The sequence below is a fragment of the Notechis scutatus genome, chromosome 1 (genome assembly GCF_049901735.1).
Source record: "Notechis scutatus isolate UNSWTSFEM ecotype Mainland chromosome 1, rNotScu1.2, whole genome shotgun sequence".
Taxonomy (NCBI): Eukaryota; Metazoa; Chordata; class Lepidosauria; order Squamata; family Elapidae; genus Notechis; species Notechis scutatus.
Window position 1 is genome coordinate 261471963 of NC_142009.1, and position 26054 is coordinate 261498016.

Sequence of the window (26054 nt, forward strand, 5' to 3'; positions counted from 1 at the left end):
GATATTTTGAGATAGTCAGAGCAAGATAAGATTTAATGTCTGAAAAGATTAATAATACTATAATATTGGTGGTATAAAATAAATGGTGTACATATACTTTATTGTAAAAATTTAAGAGGCCACAATGACAGCCTTCCTGGGAAAACATTCTGTGAAAGTCAGTCTAAAGGATTCTTTCTATAGACATTATCTGCTTAGTATAAGGTGAAGCTTTTAGATACCCAGGTCCCAAGACATTTGTGCCTATACATACAAATACACATACAGCTTTTGAATCTAATTATAAGACATATCTAAAACCAGGTTGGACAAAACACAAGATAATATTCCTCCCTGGCATTTAACTCTATGTAACAGTTCACACTATCCCATTATCCCTCATAATAATGATGGGCCAAGTATGGAATTTGTTTCCCATGCATAAGCTCTCAGCGTACATATAAACATCAAGTGACAAATCATGATCATAATCATAAAGTACAACTCTCATGCATCATAAGATACAACACTGATACTAAATGAAATAAACATAAACCATAAGATACAAATAAGGTGATAGTCGTATGCTAAAGGAATAGGTAATAGAAAAGATGAGAAGGGTAATAGTAACAGTGCTATTATTATTAATAGTAATAGTGATTGTCAGAGGTATGACTTAGTAATTTGTGCTATTAAGACTTTGAGTAAAATAATAAATAAAAAGCAAAGTATGTCTCTTACCTGTTCTCTGATTAGTACTGTATTACAATATTCACAGAAGACATTTGCCAAAAGGCATATTTCATCATGAACCTTTATTTTAGTGAAAGCAAAAAATAAAAAATAAATTAATTGTAATGGAAAGGGAATAATACATAATTAGGACTATTAGATGTTTTACAACCAGCTTCTCTCTGTAATAATTTCAGAAGATTTTGAAGCAAGTTCATCTGCCTTTTTGCCAGAATAAGAATTTTGAATTAATAGAGGATACCCACTCAGATCAAGTCAGAGGGATTGGGAACATTTTATAAAGCCGTGCTTCATTGTCCTTTTTCTCAACTCATGTATGCAGGCATGTACATTCAAGTTTTGTTTTCCATGGGAGTTATGTTCTTGAAAAATTCCACGGGAATAGAAACTGTGGTTATTGAAGCACTGATGTGAAAACACATGAACTACTATCAGAATAGTGTGGAGACTTATTAGCACAATAAACACCATGAAAACAAAAGGGTGGTTTCCCTTGGTGTAACACATGTCAATGCTGCTAAGGTAAGATTCTCAAACCCTTTTCTCTACTCCATGGTTGTCTACTGCTAATTGAGTCATTTGACAAAAAAAACAAAACCCACCAAAAACACTTCTATAGAATCTACAAGAGAATATTCAGATGAGGAATGAGTATAGTTTATCTACAATTATGGTATGTATATAGTCGCTTGACTTAGCCATAATGAAGCCTGCCCATTACAATGGTAAGTTGTGATGATCATAAAAGTGGGTCACCCACATGACTTTTTTTACCATTAAGCAAAGCTGGCAGTCGCTAAGTGTGTACACCAGTTGTAAAGCAAACCCAGTGTTCATGATAGTGTTTTTTGTTGAAAACCAAAAACGCCTGTTTTCAGCAAAAACATCATAAAACATAGTAGTCACATGACAAGATGCGGCCAACAGCCCTAAATGCAAGTCTGTTGTTGAGTGCCTGACATGTGGCCATTTGTGACTGTGTCCTGTCAGAACTTCAGAACCAGGTTGCAAGTAGCTCTAGGGAGGTCTGTCATAACTTTGAATGGTCACTAAGCAACTGGTTGTAAATCAAGGGCTACCTTTACAGTTACTTTAAAAGTATAACACAAAATATTTTGTTCAAATCATTTAGGACATGATTCAACAGAAGGAAAAAAAAGCTGTGTAACACTTTCTGCTCTGACACCTATAAATATTGGTCTACATCCAATATTATCAAGACAAAGTTTTAATTGTTCTCCTTTAGGTCAAGATAATGTGCAGGCAGAACTGGAGAAGGAACAATCATTTCCACAGAAAGATGCTATTATCTCAGTGGACTGTGGAATATAAAACTTGATTTTATGGAATATACCATTTTATATGAGACAACAGAAAGTAACTTCAAAATATTCAATGCATTATTAAAATAAGCTTATTAAATTAGTATAAATATAAAACAGTTCTATTTTGCATTATACCTTTTTTTCTTCATAAGGCATACACATGGCACAATTTGGACAGGCAATTTGCCGCTGGGGACATTCTAGCATATGTTCTTGCAACTGGTTCTTCTGGAAAATCCCTTGACACTGAGAACATTTTTCTGATGCGAATCCACAATGTAGCTGATGGTCCTGAGGAAAAGCCATTAGAAGAACAGTTACCAAAAACAAAGCAAAACAAAAAACAAAACTCTATTCATTTTTACACAATGTATAGTTTTAGACCATAATATTAGCAGATTAAGAACATCACTGTAACTACAGCTTTAACAACTATACAAGCAACAATAAACATATAGTTTCATATGGTTTTTCTCAAAGATGTAATAGAAATATTGTCACACTTAGTGACTCACAATCTATTTTTTTCATTTAAAAGTAACCTATATTACAAAATCAATAGTAAACTTAAAATACAACAAATATTATGACCTCTTGGAGCGGGAAAAGAACTTGTAAGTGAGCAGCTGAAATCCACTTATGAAGTACTCCTGAAGGCATGGCTTTCAGAAGAATCTTAATGTTATTACAGGTGGTTCTTGGTTACCAACTTCTTTGCTGGTTTCTGATCAGCAAAGTCAATGGAGAAGCCAACAGGAAATTGCAAATGGCAACCATGAAGACGTCACCCATAATGGTTTGCTTAACAGCAGCAACTGGGAATGCCAGAGTTGCTGTCACTAAGCAATGCAATTTTGTGACATTGTACTTTAGGACTGTCGCTAAGCAACAGCAATTCCAGCCCAATTAACACTGTAACAGATTACTATCTGTAACTTATTCTAACATAACAGATCTAACTCCAATTTCAAGGGAAGGGTCATATTTATCTTACTTCCTTTTATCCATTTCTTTCAAGAGTTGTTGCTTTGCATATCCTAAGTATCTCTTTATATAAATCCTAAATATACTGATCAGAATAGTATAGAACTGGACCTTAATTCTTAAACAACATACACATTAAAACTTACCTCTAAGTGCCTTAACTCCATCTTTTGACTGCAGCCTTTGTTGGGACATTTCACTATCAGTGAGAGGATTTCACGTTTTGCAAAGTTATCAGGGAAGAGTTGATTTTCTAGTAAGATTTCATTGTCTATTGGACATTTCTGACCTGCGTCTCTGTCAAAAAGAAACAATATATATGCATATGCATCTCTCTCTCTCTGTGTGTGTATTAATACCAAATACTACGCATTTGGCTATAATATGGTTCTTTACATTTCTGCAAGCAATCAGCTTTGGTTCCAAAAATGTCTCACATGAACTGGAAGTCATTTTTATTCCTGATTGATTGCCCTCATCACAGCCAGCCTGCAAATGTCTCCCTCTGACTACAGTATCTTTTATAGCAGATTAATTGAAATACCTTAAGAGCGGTGGGAGTAGAGATTGCAGCTGGGAATGGAATCAAGAAAAAGTAGTATTCCAGATTTTTTTTTCTTTTTGCTTGCATTTAGCCAGGTCCCAAAATATTCATTCATTCATTTATTCATTACCCCCCCCCCCCAACCTGTATGGCTAACACAAGATATAGACATATTCATTTCATATATTTACTATACATGACACAGTGTATTTCTTAGACCACATATCTGTTCCATTCCCATATTTTAAAATATTTGAAACATAACATACAAAAAAAGAGATGAATCAGTGGAGAAACAGGAACTTGTGGTTTGAAGCTTGAAAGAGAGTTATGCTCCCGGATATGCTCATATATCTAAGGCCTGAATGATTTAAATCAGAATTTAACATATTGAGCTTCTAGTGCTAAATAGATGGATATATGTATATGAGATTCACATTGCTATACTATTATTTTTAAATAGACTGTAAACAATTAAAATATAACTGAACCAACAAGAGAGACTTTTAATTTTTTAGACATTTGTCTAATAAATTCAGACATAATGAAAATCAAGAACTGTTTGAGCTAGGAAAAAGGAAAACTTACATTTAAAACTCAGTCAGCATTAACAACCTTCATGGGAAGGTTGTTAAAATGATTTTATTTCTTTCAGTGAAATAAAAGCTATGGCCCATGATTCTAGTAGTAAAATAATGTGAAAAAGTATTGAGAACTTGAGTTCCTACAACCTCTGTCACACTAATGTAATTTATAATGCAGTATAGGCAATTCTCATAACAGCAATCCAACTTCCAATTAAAAAATAGACATTGTATTGTTAATTTCCATTCATAGTCTACATTAATATTTCAGTATTTATTTAACATAAAACACAAACTATTGGGAAGTTCCCTTGGTTTTTAAGCAAGATAACTTTCATAATAATGGAGACAGAGTACATGGAAGAATGAGACTGACAGATTATATAAATAAGGATTTACTGAAATCATTACACTGCATTTTCTTATCCAAAGTTGCTATTAAGTGCTATGCTTCATTTTTATCCATTAGGCCAACATGATAATCATGTATCATGTGAAAGTCATTTATTCAAAGAAATAAAATGCCATGCCATTTATTTAAGGTTTCAATGACTCAGTTTTAGAATTTCTTCTCTTATGTGGGACAGTCACCAATTGACTGTCAGAACTTAAAAGACAACTATTAAAACCTAAACATAGGTACATATTTTGCATTTAAATAAGATTAACAGAATCTGAGGAATTGGCCACTTGTTTGATATTGATTCTTAGGGGGAAATGGGAAATGAAAGAATACAGTGCTGCTATGATTTTCTGTTATTATGATGCTTGTTTTAGTTTGAGCTGCTGTGGTTTTTTAAATTGTTTTTTGATTCTGTTAGACACTAAGTCTACTGGGGAGCAGCAATAACAAATTTAACTCAATCAATGCCTCAGTAAATTTTTCTGCGATACTGTCTTTTACTCTTTGATATTTATCACAGCTCTCTAAAAGTAGTAACAAAGGACTACTTTATGCCAGCATATCACAGTTCAAAATCAATCAACCCACAAACCAATCCCAACCAACAAACTGCTAGGAGACTGAACCTGGGGCATAACTGATTTCCTTTCAACAAAGCTCTCTGTGTTACCTTAGGGATTTGACAATGCAAGCTTTGCAAAAACGATGTCCACACGGTGTCTGTACTGCTTCCCGTAGAGCCATTAAGCAGATAGGGCATTCATATTTACTTTCCAGTGGTGGGTCAAACTCCACATCATAGCCTTGGGTTTCCTCCATGAAAGAGTTTGAAAGTGTCCCACCAGTACCATTGCTGATGGGAACCGTGAGGCTTTCCTCCTTGGTCCCAGCACAGCAAGCACTGGCCATGGCTGCACAGCAGTCACTCTCTTGATCATTTATTTGAAAACTTGTGTTACTATGTAGTAGACTCATAATAATTTAAAATGTGGCAGGATACCTACAGGCATGAAAAAGAAAAGAATAATTTGTCATACATACATACATATCACATTATTCCCTTTGGGAATATTAGGAAAAGTGTAATTTTATTTTTTTCTATGATTTAATCTTTATTTACCTCTATATGAGCAAACCTCTTCAATGTATTTAGTACCAGTCACTTATTTTGGGCAAAATGGTTACTGATAGAATCATCCCAAATCCATGCAGAACTCAACAAAAGTACTGTCAACGTCTGAGACAGTACACCATTCAAAGTTGTCACAACATGCCATTTAGGAGTTGCCACATACATGCAGGGGGAGGGGGGTGCATGGGGGCACAGATGGGTGTCAGGTGATGGGATTAACACTGCGAGGAGCCAGGAAGGCAAGCCAGCTGCAGTCGGTTCATAAGACATCCAGGCCTGAAGAGTACTTGCTGGAGCCAGCCAGGAAGCAACTGGCTTGAAGAGAATTTGCTCCAAAAAAAGTACTTGCTGGGAGTCAGCCAGGGAGCAACCGGGCTCAGAAGGGCGGGGCGTGCTGGCTAGCAGAAGCCAATAATGCTGGCTAGAAACCCTTTTACTTGTATTATTCACCACGTGCCAAGCTGAGACTCCAGGAAAGAAATCCATTCTGTTCATAGTGTGGCCTCTTCTTTTGCTGGCTTGGTTTGGAACTGTGACGAACACATCCTAATAGTTCAATAATATCCCTTCTCCCATTTGCTTTTACATAGTTTAACTGCTTTCACAGGCACCGTGACTCAAGTTTGATTATATTTCTATCATCCATCCATATCTATCTATCTATCTATCTATCTATCTATCTATCTATCTATCTATCTATCTATCTATCATCTATATCCATCCATCCATCCATCCATCCACTATCTATCTATCATCTAAATTGCTATTACCATGTTATTAAAAAAATATCAAAGAAATCCATTATATTTATGTGATTGGATTATGAGAGTAAGTGGAAGTATATAGTGGAAGGTTTGAGCAGTTTCTGTTCAGGTATATTTAATTTGAAGTTTAAGAATGCAATTCTGCCCAATCTGAAGGAGTGTTCAATTTTGCAGAACTCCCCTTTGTTCAGAATTTTTAACAAAGTAGCTACACCTTTCACAAAAGTGTTTTCTATACAGTGGGCATTTTGCCAGTTGAACATTTAAGGCAGAATGTGAACAGCCCAGGGAAAGAACATGCTTAAGCTGTACTTACATTGCCTTAATTCAGGAATTCAAGAATGCCCGGCCAAGTCTTGGTAGAAAGAATTTATCTCTTACAGAATTCAGGGCAACTTTTATAAAGTTCTCTGTACACCAATAATCATTCCACTGATGCAACAACGATAGAGTACAGGTAGTCCTTGACTTACAACCACAATTGAGCCTAAATTTTGTGTTGTTACGTGAGACATTTGTTGCAAATTTTGCCTCATTTTACAACCTTTCTTTCCAGAGTTGTTAAGTGAATCAGTGCTGTTTAATTAATAACTTGGTTGTTAAGTGAAACTGGCTTCCCCATTGACTTTGGTTGACAGAAGGTCACAAAAGGGGATCACACAGCACTGGGACACAGCAATCTTCATAAATATGAGTCAGCTGCTGAGCATCTGAATTTTGATCATGTGACCATGGGGTTGCTACCACGCTTGCGTGAAAAACAGTTATAAATCACTTTTTTGAGTGCTGTTGTAATTTCAAATAGTCAGGATATATTTACACCTTGGAACAATTAGTATGTGAACATCACAGAAAAACTCAAGTGATATCTCTCTCTGCTCTTGCGTACTTTAAAGAACTAATCAAAGGCATTAAAGATAGAACTGTTTTTCAACACCATGAAAAGTAGCTTTACAAAGGTATTAAGTGAAAAACTATATTTTCTTGAAAGATGAATTTAAGATATCGCATTATTTACTAGTATCCCCAAAATTCATAGTCTTTTCAAGGCAGTATGCCGATTGTTATTTTCTATTATAGAAATTCACATCAGCACAGGCTTCCAATAATTTGATAAGACTTTTCTGCCTGTCAATGAATAACCACACCGTAGTATTCTGAGTTCCATGTAATAGAGTTAATATTAAACAAATGATAGTCTACAGAAGATATGTCAAAAATAAGTCAGGGGGCAAGATTCTGAAAAATCCCCATCTCTTCTAGAAAATTACTATTGTTAACAAAAAAATAATCTATTTTGAAAAGACAGATGCTTACTTCAGAAAGCCTTCCTTATTAAAAAGATAAAAGATAAATATAATGGAATATTGAAAGTACAGGTTGCAGTACAAGATGGCATTAAAGGAGCAATCCATTCAATCACCAGAGTTTTGCTTTTTTTAACTCTTAATTTTTTAAAAACAGGATTCAAGAGTTCTCATATCAGGAATGTGGAAAATGCACAATGCTCAAGTTTCAGCCAAAGAACCTCATCCTCCAGGAATGGAATTAATCTGTATTTCTTTCTCTTTTTTCATTCTGTCCCTTTTCTTACAAAGCAACCAAAGTCAAAAACCCAATATCTGTTTGTTGAGAAGTATCAGCAGCAGAGGATATCAGAACAACCAGTAAATTAGCAGGGATTGTATGTATGTATGTATGTATGTATGTATGTATGTTTTCTTAAGTTTTCGCGGGTACTTACATGTATGTTATTCAGCTTTGTTCAGACGGACACAATACAGAAGCCTAATGATGGCAGATGAGATTCTGCCAAAACGTTGCTACAACTTTAAAAGCACAACTATAATGACGTGGGAAAATACCCAAACAAAGCTGAATAACATGTATGTATGTATGTAAAAAAAAGTCTTTAATGCTTTTTTTTGGCCAGCCAAAAGCTTCCATTATGAAATTTCTTGCTTTCCAAATAAACCTGGGTTTTTGTGAAAGATGGTAAAGTATCAAATACTTCTGATTGAATATCTATCTATCTATCTATCTATCTATCTATCTATCTATCTATCTATCTAACATAAATACATAAAATCAGAAATATTATATATACAATGTATGCATGTATGTGCATATACATTAGTAATTATACAAAGCGTTTTAAAAGCCATAGTACACTTTGGGATAAGTAGGTAACTTATAACACTTACTAAAAACCTAACCTATATGCTTTCCTTCTGCCTTTTTACCTTTTTGTGCAAGTTTAGGATATTGGTAGTGGTGTATAATACAAACTATACTAATGGTTTTTAAACTGCAAAGATTTCTTAAACTGCAAAACATAATTCTATAAATTACATGACAGCTTGATTTACTTGTTTATTCCCTTATTGGGGGAATAAGACACAGTGGTAGCATAGTGGATAGAATGCAGTGTTGCAGACTAACTCTGCCCACAGCCAGGAGTTTGATCCTGCTGATTGATCACAGTTTGATCCTGACTGGCTCAAGGCTGACTCAGTCTTCTATCCTTCCAAGGTCAGTAAAATGAGGACGTAGATTGTTGGGGAGAATATGCAGAGACTGTAAATCACTTAGAGAAAGCTGTAAAATCACTGTGAAGTGGTATATAGGTGCTATTGCTATTATAGAGAAGAATGAAAAGATGTTTATGTATTGTGACAATAGTGATGAAGAAAATATGCCTTTGTATTTTATTATATATAAAATTAAATTTCACAAACACTTTATACATTTCACACAGGATATTGCATCTTCTTTTTATAACTTACGGATATCAGTGACTTTAAATAACTATCTTTCTTTTGATGCACATTTTATTTTGCCAATTATTTTATGCTTCTTGAAAACCCCAAAAACGTGTTTCAAAAAAAATCAAAGTGCGGGACTTCCGGTTTGCAAGGTTTCGGCAGCGGGAGGGATTCGCGATACTGCGCGATCCCTGCTGCGTTCGCTGCCAAGGTTCCCCCGATCCGTTTGGATCTGGGGGATATAGCTGCCCTGTAGAGGCAGCTGAAGACAGGGGGGATCCGGACAGGGGCTTGGGGGTGTCGCAGACCCCCTCCCCAGCTGGCAGAACCCCCTTTTCCCAAGGCAGAGGAGCGGCGGTCAGCAATGGCCGCCACGAAGAAATCTGCAGCCGGACAAGCAGGTGCAGGAGGGAGAAAGTTGGAAGAATTACGAAAGTTGCTTTCAACCGGGACAAGGCAAGAGAAAGTGCCCTGGAGGCTTGAAGGCTGCTAAGGATACATTGTGTCCAGTGAGAGTTACAAGCTGCGAATATTCTTAAAGGGAAAGGTTTTTTTTTTTTTGTTTCACTCTCCTTCCTAATGTGACAGCGGATGGAAAAAATCTTTTTGGCTGTGAGTGGGAAGGGAGAGGAAAAAAAAATTGGAGCAAAATTTGAAAATGAGAAGATTGCCTAGAATTCTAAAGAGTTACTAAATATCAATAAGACTTCTAAAATATATATTTTAAAGGGAACTTTGTGACTAAACTTTAACCCCAGAAAGAGAAAGTGAAGAAGGAGAAAGTATTTAAAAGGAACAGCTTGTTTGGATTGTGTGGTGATTTTGGAACTTCTGAGAATTATTTCTGACTAAAAGCACTTGGGTGGTTGTTTGGAAAAACTTCTTCTCTACATAATGGCATCACTTGTGGATGGACTGAAACTTGTATATCAAAAATATGAAAAAGAAAAGCAAGAAGGGAAAGATGTCCTTGGCACTCTTTTTCAATTTTTAGAAATGGCGGTTTGTACTTATGTAAAGCTGAATGAGCAACAGGATGAAGGGGACAAAGAAGAAGCCATCTTTGATGAACAAATAACTTTGGTCGGAGAAGGAAAAAAGAAAGAAAAAGGAAAAGAAGACTTTAAGATCTGGAAAAACAACCCAAAAAGAGAAGAATAAGGTGAAAAGGGGATATTATGTTAGGAAACAACAGAAAGGGGGAAAGCAGAATAAAAGGGAGATGGAGAGACAAGGGGGTAAAGAGGACAAGGAGAAGAAGAAGCAAGGGAGAAAGGAAGGGATGCGAAGCCTTAATGGTGGGGAGCAAGATGTAAAGAAGCAAAAGTTTTTAGAGATAATGGATAAATTTTTATTGAAAAAGGGATTCTAGAAAGGTACATAAGATTGCATTTCTATATTTGTATTTAGAAATAATTATAGAAAATTGGAAATAATATGTAATTTAAAATGTGATAAAATATTTAGTATAATCTAGTGAAATTTTTGTTAAGAAAAGGGGAGTACTGTAATGAAACAATGATTTAAGATATGTGATGTGGGGGGTAATAATTTTTGGAAAGCATAAGTGTTCCCACAAAGGCATGATATTTAATTGAAATGGGTAAAATGTTTAAGATATAAATGATTGTTAATATTAATGATTAGACTATGTTATCCCAGTGAAACTTTTTGAGAAATGAGAGATTTGAAGTAGAAGAAGGGGGAACATCGTAATGAAATAATGATCTATAATATGTGATGTGGGGGGGGGGGAATAACTATGGAAAATAGGTGCTCCCATAAAAGTATGTGATTTAACTGAAAAGTAATGTGCTAAATATTTAAGATATGAATATCAATATCAATGAATAGATTTGTATTGGTTTTGATAATACTGTATAATTTTAGAATGTACCAGACAGAATCCGAATGTAAGTTATGTGTTCTATATTAAGTATTATAAATATAGGGGAAAGAGATAAAGGCATCATACTCCATTTAGTGTACAGAAGTTTGTTTTTTTTTTTTTTTTTAAAGAAGAAAGATAAATGGATAGCTGGAAATAGAACAGACAAAGAATAATAAATATTATGATTCGAATTGAGAGGAGATAAATAAAATAAAATTGAGAAAATTTAAAAGAGAGGAGAAGTTATATAGAAAATTGAAAATGCTAATAAGATACGGAATGGTATGTAAAATGAATATGAATTTGAATTTGTGTCTGTACCAAGAGTTTTAACCCGGGACTAAGCAACTTTCAGAAAAGAGATTTTTTATGCTTTTATGTTTTGTGTGTTTGTGTATTTATGTTTTGTATGTCTTTAAAAATTAATAAAATTTGTTCAAAAAAAAAAAATCAAAGTGCCTGTTCCAAAGGTGCTAAGAGAAAGTAGCTGTATTTCTGTTTTTTGAAATATTAATTAACTATAACTATTAACTATTAGTTAACAGTTATTTTTAATAACTATGCTTTTACTTCTTTATGATGCAAAATGTTGAAAAAGACGATATACAACTTTATGCTCTTTAAAAACATGGAAGTTTGAACTGGTTGCTTAGTGGGAACAAAGGCTATAAAAAAACTATTTCCCCATGTGTATTTAGTTCTTCTCCACAGAATAAATTATTTCCCACTACAAAAGTATAATGGCTGTTTTAGGGGTTATTAATGCACACTATATCCAAAGACAAGCAATGGAAGTAAAACAGTTTTAAAATCCTTATTTTAAAAAATTGGGATGTTGTGAAATTATTTGCATTGCTAGCTTCAAAGAAGCTACAGGAATCTACAGGAACCAGACCAGAATAGCAACATATCTCAACTGATGAAGAATTCTTTAAATATAGACTATTTTGAAAATATAAATTTCCTTATTTCTGTATATCACTTAGAAAACAGTAACAGAAAGTTATTATGCACACTGCCTATAGAATTATACAGTCAGTCTATTCTATCTCCTGCCTTTACCAATTTAAGCCTTCACATAATGCAACTGAAAATGAAAAATATTTTGAAGGTGTCCATACCTTGAAAATACATACATATAAATATATACATACAGACCCCACTTAATGACTGTCTTGTTTAGCAATAGTTTTAAATTTTCAGTGCTGAAAAATTCATGATCCATCCTTGCATTTACCACCATTGTAGTGTCCCCATAGTCAGATGATCACCATTTGTGTACTTCTCCACTGGTTCCCAAGAAGCAGAGTGTATGGAGAAGTTGGCAGGAAAACTGCAACTTGCAGTCATGTGATGTCTCACTTAAAGCGCATGGGTGATTTGCTTAATGTTCTCAGCGGAACTGAGGATGTAAGGACATCATGGTCTTGTGGTGTTTTGCTTAGCAGTGGGAATTCTTGATTCAATTGCGGTCGCTAAGCTATATGTAAAATAAGCAAAAAAATCTAGAAAACTTAGCATTAAAGTATATTATTTTCATGCAACATCTTAATATAACAATATTGCTAATTTTGAAGTACATATTGCTTCACAACAGCAACAGTTTTCTAGTTGAGTTTATGAAAAATAAACATTTGGTCTACAAATGCTTTCAGTTATGCAGCTGCATGCAACTATTTTTGTTCATGGAAGCTACCAAAATAGGGTATTTTAGTTTTACTTTTACTAAAGGAAAGTTTGCTTTTCTTACAAATTCTACGTAGTTTTTTCTATGAAAATTGAAATATCACATTCTTGCACCTACTTTATTTTCTCTTTAGGAATGATAATCTTCTCATAAAATATAACTTCTGAGCTTCATTTACCTGGTCACTGAATGCTTTTTCCTCTTTTTACCCACAGTTTTTGTTTATTAGGACTAAATCAAAATTTAAGTTTTCATATATTTATTAATTTGATTTATAAAATTTGTTTATTTTATACAATTTAAGGAAATATAAAATACTGTCCTAGAAGTCCTTCTTTGTACTTACCATAAAAGGTGCTGAACTAGAAACTGGTATATGAAAGCCAGCTGGATCGTTTAAGGCCAGACATTTTCTCTCTCAACCTAGCCTATTTTCACAGGATGGTTGTTGTAGGAAAAGCAAGAGAAGCAAGCATTTATGCATACTGTCTTGAGTTATATTAAATGAACCCAGGTTATAAAGCAAATTAATAAACATATGAAAACTGAAATTGTAATTTTTCAGAAGTTTATATTTTCCTTCCTTTTTTTCAAACAGTGTTTTGAGATATGCTTCTGATCATAAATGAAGGCCATGAAAACAATTATGTGAAAGGAAATTGCTGCAATGGTGCTTAATACATTGCTCAAAAAAATAAACACAAAAATAAGACATCCTAGATCTGAATGAATGAAATATTCTTATTAAATACTTTGTTCATTACATAGTTGAATGTGCTGACAACAAAATCACACAAAAATTATCAATGGAAATCAAATTTAGCAACCCATGGAGGTCTGGATTTGGAGTTACACTCAAAATTAAAGTGGAAAAAAACACTACAGGCTGATCCAACTTTGATGTAATGTCCTTAAAACAAGTCAAAATGAGGCTCAGTAGTGTGTGTGGCCTCCACGTGCCTGTATGAGCTCCCTAAAATGCCTGGGCATGCTCCTGATGAGGTGGCGGATGGTCTCCTGAGGGATCTCCTCCCACACCTGGACTAAAGCATCCCCCAACTCCTGGACAGTCTGTGGTGCAATGTGGCGTTGGTGGATAGAGCGAGACATGATGTCCCAGATGTGCTCAACTGGATTCAGGTCTGGGGAACGGGCGGGCCAATCGATAGCATCAATGCCTTCGTCTTGCAGGAACTGCTGACATACTCCAGCCACATGAGGTTTAGCATTGTCTTGCATTAGGAGGAACCCAGGGCCAACCGCACCAGCGGTCTCACAAGGGTTCTGAGGATCTCATCTCAGTACCTAATGGCAGTTAGGCTACCTCTGGTGAGCACATGGAGGGCTGTGCGGCCCCCTAAAGAAATGCCACCCCACACCATTACTGACCCACTGCCAAACCAGTCATGCTGGAGGATGTTGCAGGCAGTAGAACGTTCTCCACGGCGTCTCCAGACCCTGTCATGTCTGTCACATATGGTCAGTGTGAACCTGCTTTCATCTGTGAAGAGCACAGGGCGCCAGTGGCGAATTTGTCAATCTTGGTGTTCTCTGGCAAATGCCAAACGTCTTGCACGGTATTGGGCTCTAAGCACAACCCCCACCTGTGGATGTCGGGCCCTCATACCACCCTCATGGAGTCTGTTTCTGACTGTTTGAGCAGCCACATGCACATTTGTGGCCCGCTGGAGGTCATTTTGCAGGGCTCTGGCAGTGCTCCTCCTGTCCCTCCTTGCACAAAGGCGGAGGTAGCGGTCCTGATGCTGGGTTGTTGCCCTCCTACGGCCTCTTCCACGTCTCCTGATGTACTGGCCTGTCTCCTGGTAGCGCCTTCATGCTCTGGACACTACACTGACAGACACAGCAAACAGCTCGCATTGATGTGCCATCCTGGATGAGCTGCACTACCTGAGCCACTTGTGTGGGTTGTAGACTCCGTCTCATGCTACCACTAGAGTGAAAGCACCGCCAGCATTCAAAAGTGACCAAACCATCAGCCAGAAAGCATAGGAACTGAGAAGTGGTCTGTGGTCACCACCTGCAGAACCACTCCTTTATTGGGGATGTCTTGCTAACTGCCTATGCTTTCCACCTGTTGTCTATTCCATTTGCACAACATGTGAAATTGATTGTCAATCAGTGTTACTACCTAAGTGGACAGTTTGATTTCACAGAAGTGTGACTGACTTGGAGTTACATTGTGTTGTTTAAGTGTTCCCTTTATTTTTTTGAACAGTGTATATACTGATATACTAACTTGTATCTAAATTTCATCTTTGCTGTTTAACTTAACAACCTAATTACACATGTTACTGGTGAGAATATATACTCAGAGACACTTTATTTCTAATAATCTAATAAACATTAATGACTGACTTTGGGAAAACTTTAAAACTACATGGCAACCTGGATTTGAAGAAAAAAACACACAGTTAAATTACATTTATCAGCAACTGTTTCAAAAAGTTGTATCTTTTCATAATTGTTGTGCCATCCAAGAAAAAGTCAAATTTACTTTAACAAGGCACCAATAGTTATTATAAACATGTCTGAAAGCTCCATATTGGGTTTCCCCATTAAATCCAGATTGCTGCATAGCCCTTTCTCTACCTTTGTATACCAGAGATGAACAGGATAAATGTATTTTGAATGGCATGAGTGAAATGTAATGAAAAATCTTTCTCCTATCATGCCAACCACTTTTGTCATCTCAGACATTCGCCTGAAGATTGCTTCTAGAGCAATGTTTTCTATTTGTAGTTTATCCAAGTCTGAATTTTGTTGGCTTCATTACTGCTATACTATGTATACTACAGACATGCTAATAGATTCTCAAACTTATTAAAATCTATAATACTTCAACTCTTTCAATTCAAAAATACTGAATAAATAGTGTATGGAATTAGATTACATGATCCTCAGTGTACACAATACTGGAAAGTCATTTAACCCAGTTTCAGTTTCCATTTAGAATCATTGCCAATTAAGGAAAGCCCATTTGTGTTTGAAAGGAAAACAGGATTGTATAAGTTCCAGTTTCTATTTCTGATAACAAACACAGAGCAGTTTTAAGAATTCACATCTTGATCCATTAGCTTTATATTAATGTGCTTATGATATCAATATGATTTTGGGATATGCTTTGCTTTATTTTCAACACTGAAACATATTCCTCTGCTAATCCAAACTGTGGAAAAAGGACGAAGTATGCTCATTGTCACATTTAAGCATGAGCAATGCACGGAACATATCTGTCATTGCAGTAGTGGATACTAGAAGTCCAAAAAAGCTGCTTTTTGCAAACTAGTTTAAGTACTTGAGGAATGATTCAAAAAGGGTATAAAGGTCGTAAATAGTGTGAGGGAAAAACACTTTTTCTTCTAAGCCACTAAATAATAAGAGAATATTCAGTTTTAAGGCCTGCTCAGAAGCTACGTTTCATTATACTATATTAACTACATTAATCAAGGAGATAGATTTAAAATCACATGCTAATTCTAATCACAGTAGTGGGAAAGCCTCTATTTAAATCTTACCTAAAGAGGTGACCTTTAATAGGTAAAGGTTCCTCTCGCAAATATATGCTAGTCATTCCCAACTGTAGGGGGCAGTGCTCATCTCCGTTTCTAAGCTGAAGAGCCAGCTGCTGGCATGATTAAACGCATGGAATGCTGTTACCTTCCCACAGAGGTCCCTATTTTTTCTACTTGCATTTTTACATGCTTTTGAACTGCTAGGTTGGCAGAAGCTGGGACAAGTAATAGGAACTTACTCTGTTACATGGTCCTAGGGATTTGAACCACCAAACTGTCGCCCTTTCTGATCGACAATCACGTCCCTTGACCTTTGATAGCCATACTTTATTTCAATATATTGATTAGAAAACAACAAACAACAAACTTTTATCTTAATATATGGTGTGTCAAATAGAACTAAACATCCTGCTTCATTCCATCCAATCTGTGGTGCAGGCCATCTTCTATTCATTTCATTGTAATTTACTGGATTGTTGTAAACTGTCCACAGCTGCTTGGAATTGGGCAGCATAAAATTTAATAAATTATTATTAAAACATGGGGTCAATAAATGTGAAGGCTATAATGTTCAGTGTTGACAGATACAGTAAGGTATATGGATTACTTTAATGTAACAGAGAGGTGCTATTTTTATGAGTCCTGAAATACTTCTTCCAAGTTCTATGAATTCAAAATATGCAGGTTTCTATCATATATATTCTTCAGCTTTTGCAAGTACTGACAAAGCATATTTTGATTGTGATTATATGACACAAAAGCCAGGCTTCTAACCCATTGTCTTCAAAATATGTGCTGTTCAGAGTTAAATTATATTTATCAGCAACTCTTTCAAAAAGCTTTATCTTTTGCTTGAGGGAGACACCCTTCTGACCTCAATTTCAAGGGGGATTTTACTGTTGGTTTTGTCTTAGTGTGCCAGGACCTCATTTACAGGATGACTTCATTTTGGGGGGAAGATAATCTTGTGTTCTAATCAAGTACCTTGTATGTTCATGTTAGCTTTTACATCACTGGCTTACAAAATATTATTCTGATGGATTAACAGATGATTTCCTATTTATGATGCTTTAATTATGATGCTATGTTTTATGTTGTATGACAATTATTATGAGATTTTAAACTATTAGGAACTATCTATTTCACTATGATATATAATTATTATTTAGAAATAAAATGGCAATACTAGGCTGGTCCCACCGTGCCTGAAACATCCAGCAAGGGCATTCAATATCTAGTGACTTTTAACTGGCAAGATCAGGCAGCAGTGATAATATCATCATATAATTACAAACAAAACCAGTTTGTAAAGTTTTCTCTAAGTAATTTAATTAAAATTTCTCCAGTAGCAAAATCAACACTTTGCCATCACATTACTTAGATATTCTCACCTAATCTACAATGGTTAAACCTAAGAAAGCAGACAAAGTGAAAATTAGATGTGCTATTTCAGAATTAAAATGTTAAGGAATTCTGTTCTGAATACTTAAGAAAATGACATAAGCAAAAGTGCCCAACCACAGCAGTACAGGAAACTGAATACACCTCTTAAAACTTTGAGAACTAAAAATGAGTAATAATGTGTTTAATTAATAAGGCTTGTATCCTGGCTTCCTTTATTTCAGACCAGATCTTGATTTTGAATAGTTCTTACTACAGTTAAATGGGATAGTAAGCAGATATGATCTCAGAAATGATCTAGGTCGCCACATAAATGAAAGCATTCCTGCCTTACTTTTTCTGCCAAGGTTGTATTTTTGCTTTGATGAAGAAAGTAGCTTATTTTTTTTACAACTCCTACCCAAAAATATACAAGAGACAAGAGAGAGAAAAATATAGACAGCCAGAGGAGAGGCAAATGAAGGAACTGACAACACCCTCAAAGAAAGGGACAATAGGAAAGAAGTGCACCCTTCTTAGTTCTCTAAAACACACATGTTCTATTTATTGATAAAAAAGTAAAGTATTAGAGTGGTAGTGTGTGTGTGTGTGTGTGTGTTCTACTCATGCTCCCCAAACCCTTCACAATTTTATGTGACTCCTGGAGAAATTGTATTTGTCACCTCCCTATATATTTGTATGGTTCCATACAAAACTAACAATTCCAGTGTGTAAAGCACACACAGATCAAAATAGGGCCCCTCCCTAGCAGACTCCAAACTAAGTTGGAGGGAATAAAAACACCAATTTCTAACTCTAATCAATTTTGCACTGTACAGGTAGTCCTCAACTTACAACAGTTCATTTAGCGACCTTTCAAAGTTACAACTGGCACTGACTTATGACCTTTTTTTCACACTTATGACCGTCGCAGCATCTCCATGGTCACGCGATCAAAATTCAGACGCTTGGCAACTGGTTCATATTTATGACGGTTGCCCTGCCCCAGGGTCATGTGTGTGATCTGCTTTTGTGACCTTCTGATGAGCAAAAGTGCCAGGGGAAGCGCGAACAACTTCGCTGTGTGTGGCAAGAAAGGTGGCAAAATGGGGCAATATTCACTTCACTGTCTCACTTAACGACAGAAACTTTGGGCCCAATTGTGGTCGTAAGTCCAGAACTACTTTGTAATTCCCCACCATAGAAGCGAGCAGCGAGGAAAGCTGTTAGGTGGAGTCAGCTTGTTACAGGCGGACATTTAGCACCCGACACCGAAGCCTGGGTAGGCAGCGGCAGACACGACAAGCTCTCCCACTGAACCCACTCGGGGTCCTACGAACCACTCCGGACAGTCTTGGAGCCGGAGCCCGGGGCGCGGAGCTAGGAAAGGGGATCAGCAACGAGGCCTGAGCTCCAGAAGAGAGGAAGGACGTCGGCGGAGAGACAAGAAGCCCCACCAGTTTTGCACTTTTTACAACTTTTTTATTTATTTATTTTATACGCGCTCTAGGGCGGGCACCAAGCGGGCGGGTCTTCCCCGTCAGGGTCGTCATTGCCCCCCACCCCACCCCACCCCTCGGAACCGAAGGAAAAAGAGAGAAGGGAGAACAGGGCGCCGCGCTTACCTCAGCTTCTCTCCTCTCCGAGACTTTTCCTCGGCCACTTCTGCGCCAGGGCCTCAACAGAAGCCGACTGACGACGGGAAGGAGAGGGAGGCGGCGAAGGAAGCAGCGCGAACGGACAGACGCTTCCGCCTCCGCCAAGCCTGACAGGGCCGAGCTGCAGAGGGCGAAGCCGCACCACAGCGCCCCTCGGCAGGCAGCCAGGGAGTCTTCCCACGCCCGGTTGGGCGAGCCCTTTTGCCACGCGTGGGCGGTCGAAAAGAAAAACAAAAACCGATCGCCCGCTTATCGAACTTGCCCATGCGGCCGGGGAAAATTGCCGTTTTGGTTTGCTCGCTTGCGGTCTACGTTTGGAAGCCTTGCCCGGCTTCCCTTCCTGGCCGAGGAGCCGCTCTCTTTGCTGTGAAGTGGGGTGGGGGTGGGTGGGTGCGGGGTTGCTGCATCGATCCACAAGGGCCGGGTCCGGTGCTCCCTGGGTCGATGACGGAATCGCGTGTATCGTTTCCAGAGGCGTAGCTCGATATGTTTAAAAATCTGAAACTTACACCTGGGCTTAAATAGTCTTCCATGGAGGAAAGGAATGGGTGTGTTACACAATTGTGAGTGCCCACTCCTTCCCTTTTTGCACCGTCTTATACATTTCAATATGTACGTAGCCCTGATAATTCTGTTTAAGGCGTGTTTGCAAACCTAAGTGAAGGCAAGGAATGCAACTGATTGGGATTTGTAAAATAAAATTGCCACTATGAAGAAAGATACTTCCGCCTTTTGTACTATCGTTCTATGCATGCATGTTTTAGTATTTTTTCCAGATACTTATAATCCATCCGTTTTCAAACAAATATAAAACTGTAAAATAAAATAAACATGAACACATCTTAGTACAGTTTTACTTTCAAAATTGAGTGGCTCATTGCATTATTAATTTTCTTTTGGACACTTGCATTTTTAATTGTTTTTGCTCAACTACTCTTCCAAGATTTTCTGACAATGGAAACAAGCAATGGAACAGCTTGCCTTCAGAAGTTGGGGCTTCATCACTGGAAGCTTTCAAGAAGAGACTGGACTGCCATCTGTTGAAAATGGTGTAAGGTCTCCTGCTTGGGTGGGGGTTGGACTAGATCAGTGATCGCCAACCAGTGGGCCAGGGAACACTGGTAGTCCGTGAGAAAATTTTGGTGGTCCGCAGAGAAATGTCACCCCCAAAGCAATTCAGGTTGTGAGGGAACACAAGGCTGTGCCACCCACATGGCCCGCAGGAACACAAGGCTTGTATTGCAAAGAACATGAGGTGGGGGGGAAAGGGCGGAGGGGGGAACTTACCCCACTCGCCTGGCCTGGCCACGGGCTGCTTCTTTCCGCTTCTGCTTTTGGCTGCACGCAAGGAAAGTAGCAAAGTCTTTCTCTCCCCCAAACTCTGCCAGGAATGAGTCTTTGGGACCCTGCAAGGCATCCTGCTCCAAGAGGCTGCGCCGACTTGACAAGTCTCACAAAGACTCATTCTGGTGGAATTTAGGGGAGAGAAAGAAAGACTTGCTGCTTCTGCTGCTTTCCTTGCATGAAGCCAAAAGTCTCTCTCTCCCCCTGAGAACAGAGTTGGAGACATTATTCTGTGATCCCAAATAAAGAATGATAGGAAAACAGGGTGGGGAATTTTCCTGCAGACTTTTTGGGGGATTTTCCCAGGATCTCCGGTCCGCGGGATTTAAAATTATGAGTTTGCTAGTCCCTGAGATCCAAAAGGTTGGCGACCCCTGGACTAGATGACCTACAAGATCCTTTCCAACTCTGTTATTCTGATTCTTCCCCCTCCCCCAAATACTTTTATTAGGATTGTTGCCTCCTATTTGATATTCAGGGATTTGATTTCACTTTGGTAAGTTCTGAATTTGTCTTCATTCTGTTTTGTTATTCTACTGATTTTAGCCCTTTTCAATAGTATATCAAGATTATCTTAAATTTTCTTTCTGTCTTTTAAAATCCTGACTTTCTCATCTGACTTTGTGTAATCTTGAAAATTTGATGAGATTTCCTGCCACTAATCTTCATTTATCATTAATAAGCATATTAATGAAATAGAACTTTATGGTCTGCCACTTAATACTCTTCTTCAGTTTGATGAGAAATTAGTTGATGAGCATTTTTAGCACACTTTTTCATCCTCTTCCAGAAATTGTTTAGACATATAACCCAGAATTTAAGTAACTTCCTAAATACAACTATGTGGAAAGCTTCATTAAATATCCAAAATATATTACGGGAACAATATTTCTATAGTTTGCTATGGAGTCACTTGATCTAAAATAATAAAATAAGGATAATTTGGAAATACTTGATTTTTTTATCAAAACCATGTGGATTTCCAGTGATTACCATATTGTTTTCAAGAGTAGGTTAGTTTCTTTATAATCTGCTTTAGAATCCTCCTAGGAACTGATACAGATACAGATAATCAGAGTTGGAAGGGACCTTGTAGGTCATCTAGTCCAATCCTCCGCCCAAGCGGGAGACCCTACACCATTTCTGACAAATGGCAGTCCAATCTCTTCTTGAAAATCTCAACTGATGGCACTCCCACAACTTCCAAGGGCAAGCTGTTCCATTGGTTGATTGTTCTCACTGTCAGAAAGTTTCTCCTTATTTCCAGGTTAAATCTCTCCTTGTTCAATTTCCATCCATTATTCCTTGTCTGGCCTACAGAAGCTTTAGAAAATAGCTTGACCCCTTCCTCCCTGTGGCAGCCCCTCAGATATTGGAAGACCACTATCATATCTCCCCTGGTCCTTCTCTTTACTAGACTAGCAAGCCCAGTTCTTGCAACCATTCGTTGTATGTTTTAGCCTCCAGTCCCTTAATCACCCTGGTTGCTCTTCTCTGTACTTTTTCTAGAGCCTCAACATCTTTTTTATAATGTGGTGACCAAAACTGGATGCAGTACTTTAGGTGTGGTCTTACTAAGGCTTTATAGAGTGGTATTAGTACTTCTCTTGATCTTGACTGTATCCCTCTGTTAATACAACGTAGGATTGCATTAGCTTTTATTAGATATGGCCCAGTGTTCTAGTCTGTCAAGATCCATCTGCATCTTGAGCCTTGAGTCTGTCAAGATCCATCTGCATCTTGGGTGTTAGCTATTCCTGCCAGCTTAGTATCATCTGCAAATTTGGTAAGTTCCCCTTCTATTCCCTCATCTAAGTCATTAATGAAGATATTGAAGAGTACTGGGCCTAAGACAGAACCTTGTGGCACCCCACTGCTTACTTCCCTCCATGTAGACTTAGACCCATTAAGGACTACTTGTTGAATACAGTTTGCCAGCCAGTTGCGAATCTATCTAGTGGTGGTGCTATCTATTCCACTTTTTTCTAGCTTACTAAGAAGTGGGTTGTAGTCTACTTTATCTAATGCCTTGCTGAAATCTAAATATATTATGTCCACAGTATTTTGCTGGTCTACTAATTTAGTCACTGTGTTGAAGAATGAAATAAGATTGGTTTGGCATGATCTATTTTTAACAAACCCATGCTGACTGCTAGTTATTACTTTACTTGTTTCTAGATATTGGCAGATCTGTTTTTTTATTATCTTTTCCAGTATCTTCCCTGGTATTGATGTTAGGCTGATTGGTCTATAGTTTCCTGGGTCTGTTTTTTTCCCCTTTTTTGAAGATGGGAACCACATCAGCTCTTTTCCAGTCCTCTGGTAGTTCCCCATGCTCCAGGATTTTTGAAAGATATGGTGCAGTGGTTCTGACCTCTGCCAGCTCCTTTAAAACTCTGGGATGTAATCCATCAGGCCCCGGTGATTTGTTTTCATCAAGATCAGACAGGTATTCTTTTACTATTTTTTGCTTATTTTAACTTTTATTTCTGGTCTGTCTTTTACAGTTATGTTTTTGGTGGGTTGAGCTATAGTTTCTTTTTGCATGAAGACAGATGCAAAGAATGAGTTAAGCAGTTCTGCTTTCTCTCTGTTGCCTGTTACTTCCTTGCCATCTTCTCTCTTTAGTGGACTGACTGTTTCCTTGATTTTTTTCTTGTTATTTATATGTTGGAAGAAACTTTTTTTTATTATCTTTGACTTTTGTTGCAAGTCTTTGTTCATTCTGAGCCTTTGCTATCCTGACTTCGTCTTTGCAGATTCTGGCTATCTGCTGATATTCTGCCTTAGTTGTATGTCCTTTCTATTTTTTGTACTTGTCCTTTTTTTCTTTCAATTTGCCAGAGAGATCTTTGTGTAGCCATGCTGGTTTCATCTTGGATTTCTTGTTTTTCTTTCTCAGTGGTATTGTGCTCGTCTGGGCTTCTATGATCATACTTTTCAGAGTTTCCCAAGATTCTTGAGTTGTTTTCCCCTTTAGGATTTTCATCCATGGAATCTTTCCCAAGTTCTCTCTGAGTTTATTGAAATCAGCTCTTTTAAAATCCAAGACTCTGGTGTCATTATGTTCTGTTGCTTGTGTTTGTGTTATGTTGAATTCTAGTATGACATGGTCACTCTCATCCAAGGTTCCTGTAGTTTCAACTCCCTCTATCACTTCTTCTCTGTTTGTAAGAATTAAGTCCAGTATGGCTGTCCCTTTAGTTTCACCCTCTACCTTTTGGACAATGAAGTTGTCAGCTAGGTTGGTTAGGAACTTATTTTGGTTAGGAACTTATTTGATTTCTCACTTGGTGTAGAATTAGTTTTCCAATTGATATCAGGAAAATTGAAGTCATGGGTTCCAGTCATGGGTTTCATCCCACCAAGTTTCTGTTATTCCAACTATATCATAGTTACCTTCATGTATTCGTAGTTCGAGTTCACCCTGCTTGTTCCGCAGACTTTGTGCATTTGTATATAGGCACTTGAGATCTTTATGTCTGACACTGTGTTTACTGTCTACATAACCTGTGTTGTGCCTGCCTGTCCCTACTTTCTTGCCACCTGTTTGATTAGTGCACATGGTATGGCACTCACTATTAAATGCTTGGTTTTGGTTGACAGTAAGGCCGATAATCTTATCTGCACAAACATCTATTTTGCATGCACTGGTATCTTTATTAGTTTTAGATTGCTGGGGACAGAGATGTTCTGAATCCATTAGTTGTCTGTCCCCGCTGTTCAGTTTAAATGCTTATCCAGGAAATCTGTGAATTTAATGCCAAGTAACTCAGTCCCTTTCTTTGGGACTGATTGTCAAATTGGCTGGTCTGTAGTTTCCTGGATCTTCCTTTCCCCCACTTTTTTTGTTTTGAAAATAAGGATATTTGCCTCCTTCAGTCTCTTTGTCCCTTCACCAGTTCAATATAATTTCTACATAGTACAAAAGCCAAAAGTATCTTTCTTCATCAGCTGTATCCATAGATATTAGTCTCTGCTGAAGCTTTCAATAAGATAGAGATATTTAATAGATTACAAGCCTCAGTTATCCCTTTAAAACCAGTAGCATACCCAGCAAAAGTTAGATCAGTACTGGTTCTTTTGGGCCAGCTACTAAAGCCTAGTTTTACTCCAAGCATGTTCATGCTGTTCTATGCAAATTTTAGAAACTCATTTGCAGGCAACATAATTCCTTCATCAATTAGTAGGTCTCTGTGGTGTCCTCACTTATAAGTCACATTGTATAGCTGAATGTGCTCCTGAGATTTAACCCATTCAGAGTAAACATTCTCTGATAAGTTTTCAGTCTTATTATATTGTTTATCACAATTGTTAGAAAAGGCTAAGCCAAGAGAGATTTCTTCATTGGTAGTTGATATATGGAATCTTTTGTTTTGAGCATTTTTATATAATTAGAATCTTTTGCCAATATTAGCTCAGTTGTAGCTGCAGACACCTTTAGTTTGTGGCTACTGAACTTACTTATTTGTTAAATAGTGATAAGTCCAATATTTTCTAGCCAGCAGATTAGCTAAGAATGATGAAAATTACAATCCAACATTCAGGAGATTTGGAAATAAAATAGTTAACTTGAGAATAAGGAAATGCTCTATTAAATTCTTAAATGCACAATAACATTTTAAAATAATTGCATTTTTCAAAATAAGCCAAGTGTATGTGTGTAGTCTGGCTTCCCCCCTTGACTTTGCTTAAGGAAGCTGGCTGGGGAGGTTACAAATGGTGATCACATGACCTTAGAAAACTGGAACTGTCAAAAATACATGCCAGTTGCCAAGTGCCCATATTTTGATCATGTGACTATGGGGATGCTGCAAGGGTCATAAGTGTGAAAAATGGTCATAAGTCACTTTTTTCCAGTGCTATTGTATCTTCAAATGGTCACTAAGGAAATGGTTGTTTAGTGAACTATATGTAATTTTAAACACTGTAGCTATCCTTGGATTATGTTGAAATAAAGGGGAAAACACTAATTTAACATGGGTATAGCAGCTAAAAACAACACAAGCCAGGACCAAGTTATAGAGACCCAGCAGGAAAAAAGAAGAGGTTGACAAAGCATGTTTGTATCATGATTACTACAAATGGGGAAAGACTATAGGTAGTCCTTGACTTACAACAATTCATTTAGTGACCATTCATAGTTACAGCAGCCCTGACAAAAGTGATATGACCATTTTTCACACTTAAAACCATTGCAGCAACCATCATACATACGAACCAATTGCCAAGCATCTCCATGGTTATGTGATCAAAATTCAGACGCTTGGCAACTGGTTCATATGTATGACAATTGCATGTCCTGGGGTCTTATGATCCCCTTCTGTG

At 37.3% G+C, this 26054-nt stretch overlaps 1 protein-coding gene across 1 annotated transcript in view; it reads right to left on the reverse strand.

The window, feature by feature from the left end:
• TRAF6 (TNF receptor associated factor 6) overlaps positions 1–19530 on the reverse strand; it is a 28349-nt gene extending 8819 nt beyond the window's left edge. Inside the window, exons 1-5 of the mRNA XM_026664677.2 lie at positions 19350–19530; positions 5243–5572; positions 3188–3338; positions 2193–2348; positions 721–792 (exon numbers count right to left, since the gene is read on the reverse strand). Coding sequence (XP_026520462.1) covers positions 721–792; positions 2193–2348; positions 3188–3338; positions 5243–5547 — 684 coding nt within the window. The 5' untranslated portion in view covers positions 5548–5572; positions 19350–19530. The remainder of the gene's footprint in view (positions 1–720; positions 793–2192; positions 2349–3187; positions 3339–5242; positions 5573–19349) is intronic.
• Positions 19531–26054: the final 6524 nt, after the last annotated feature.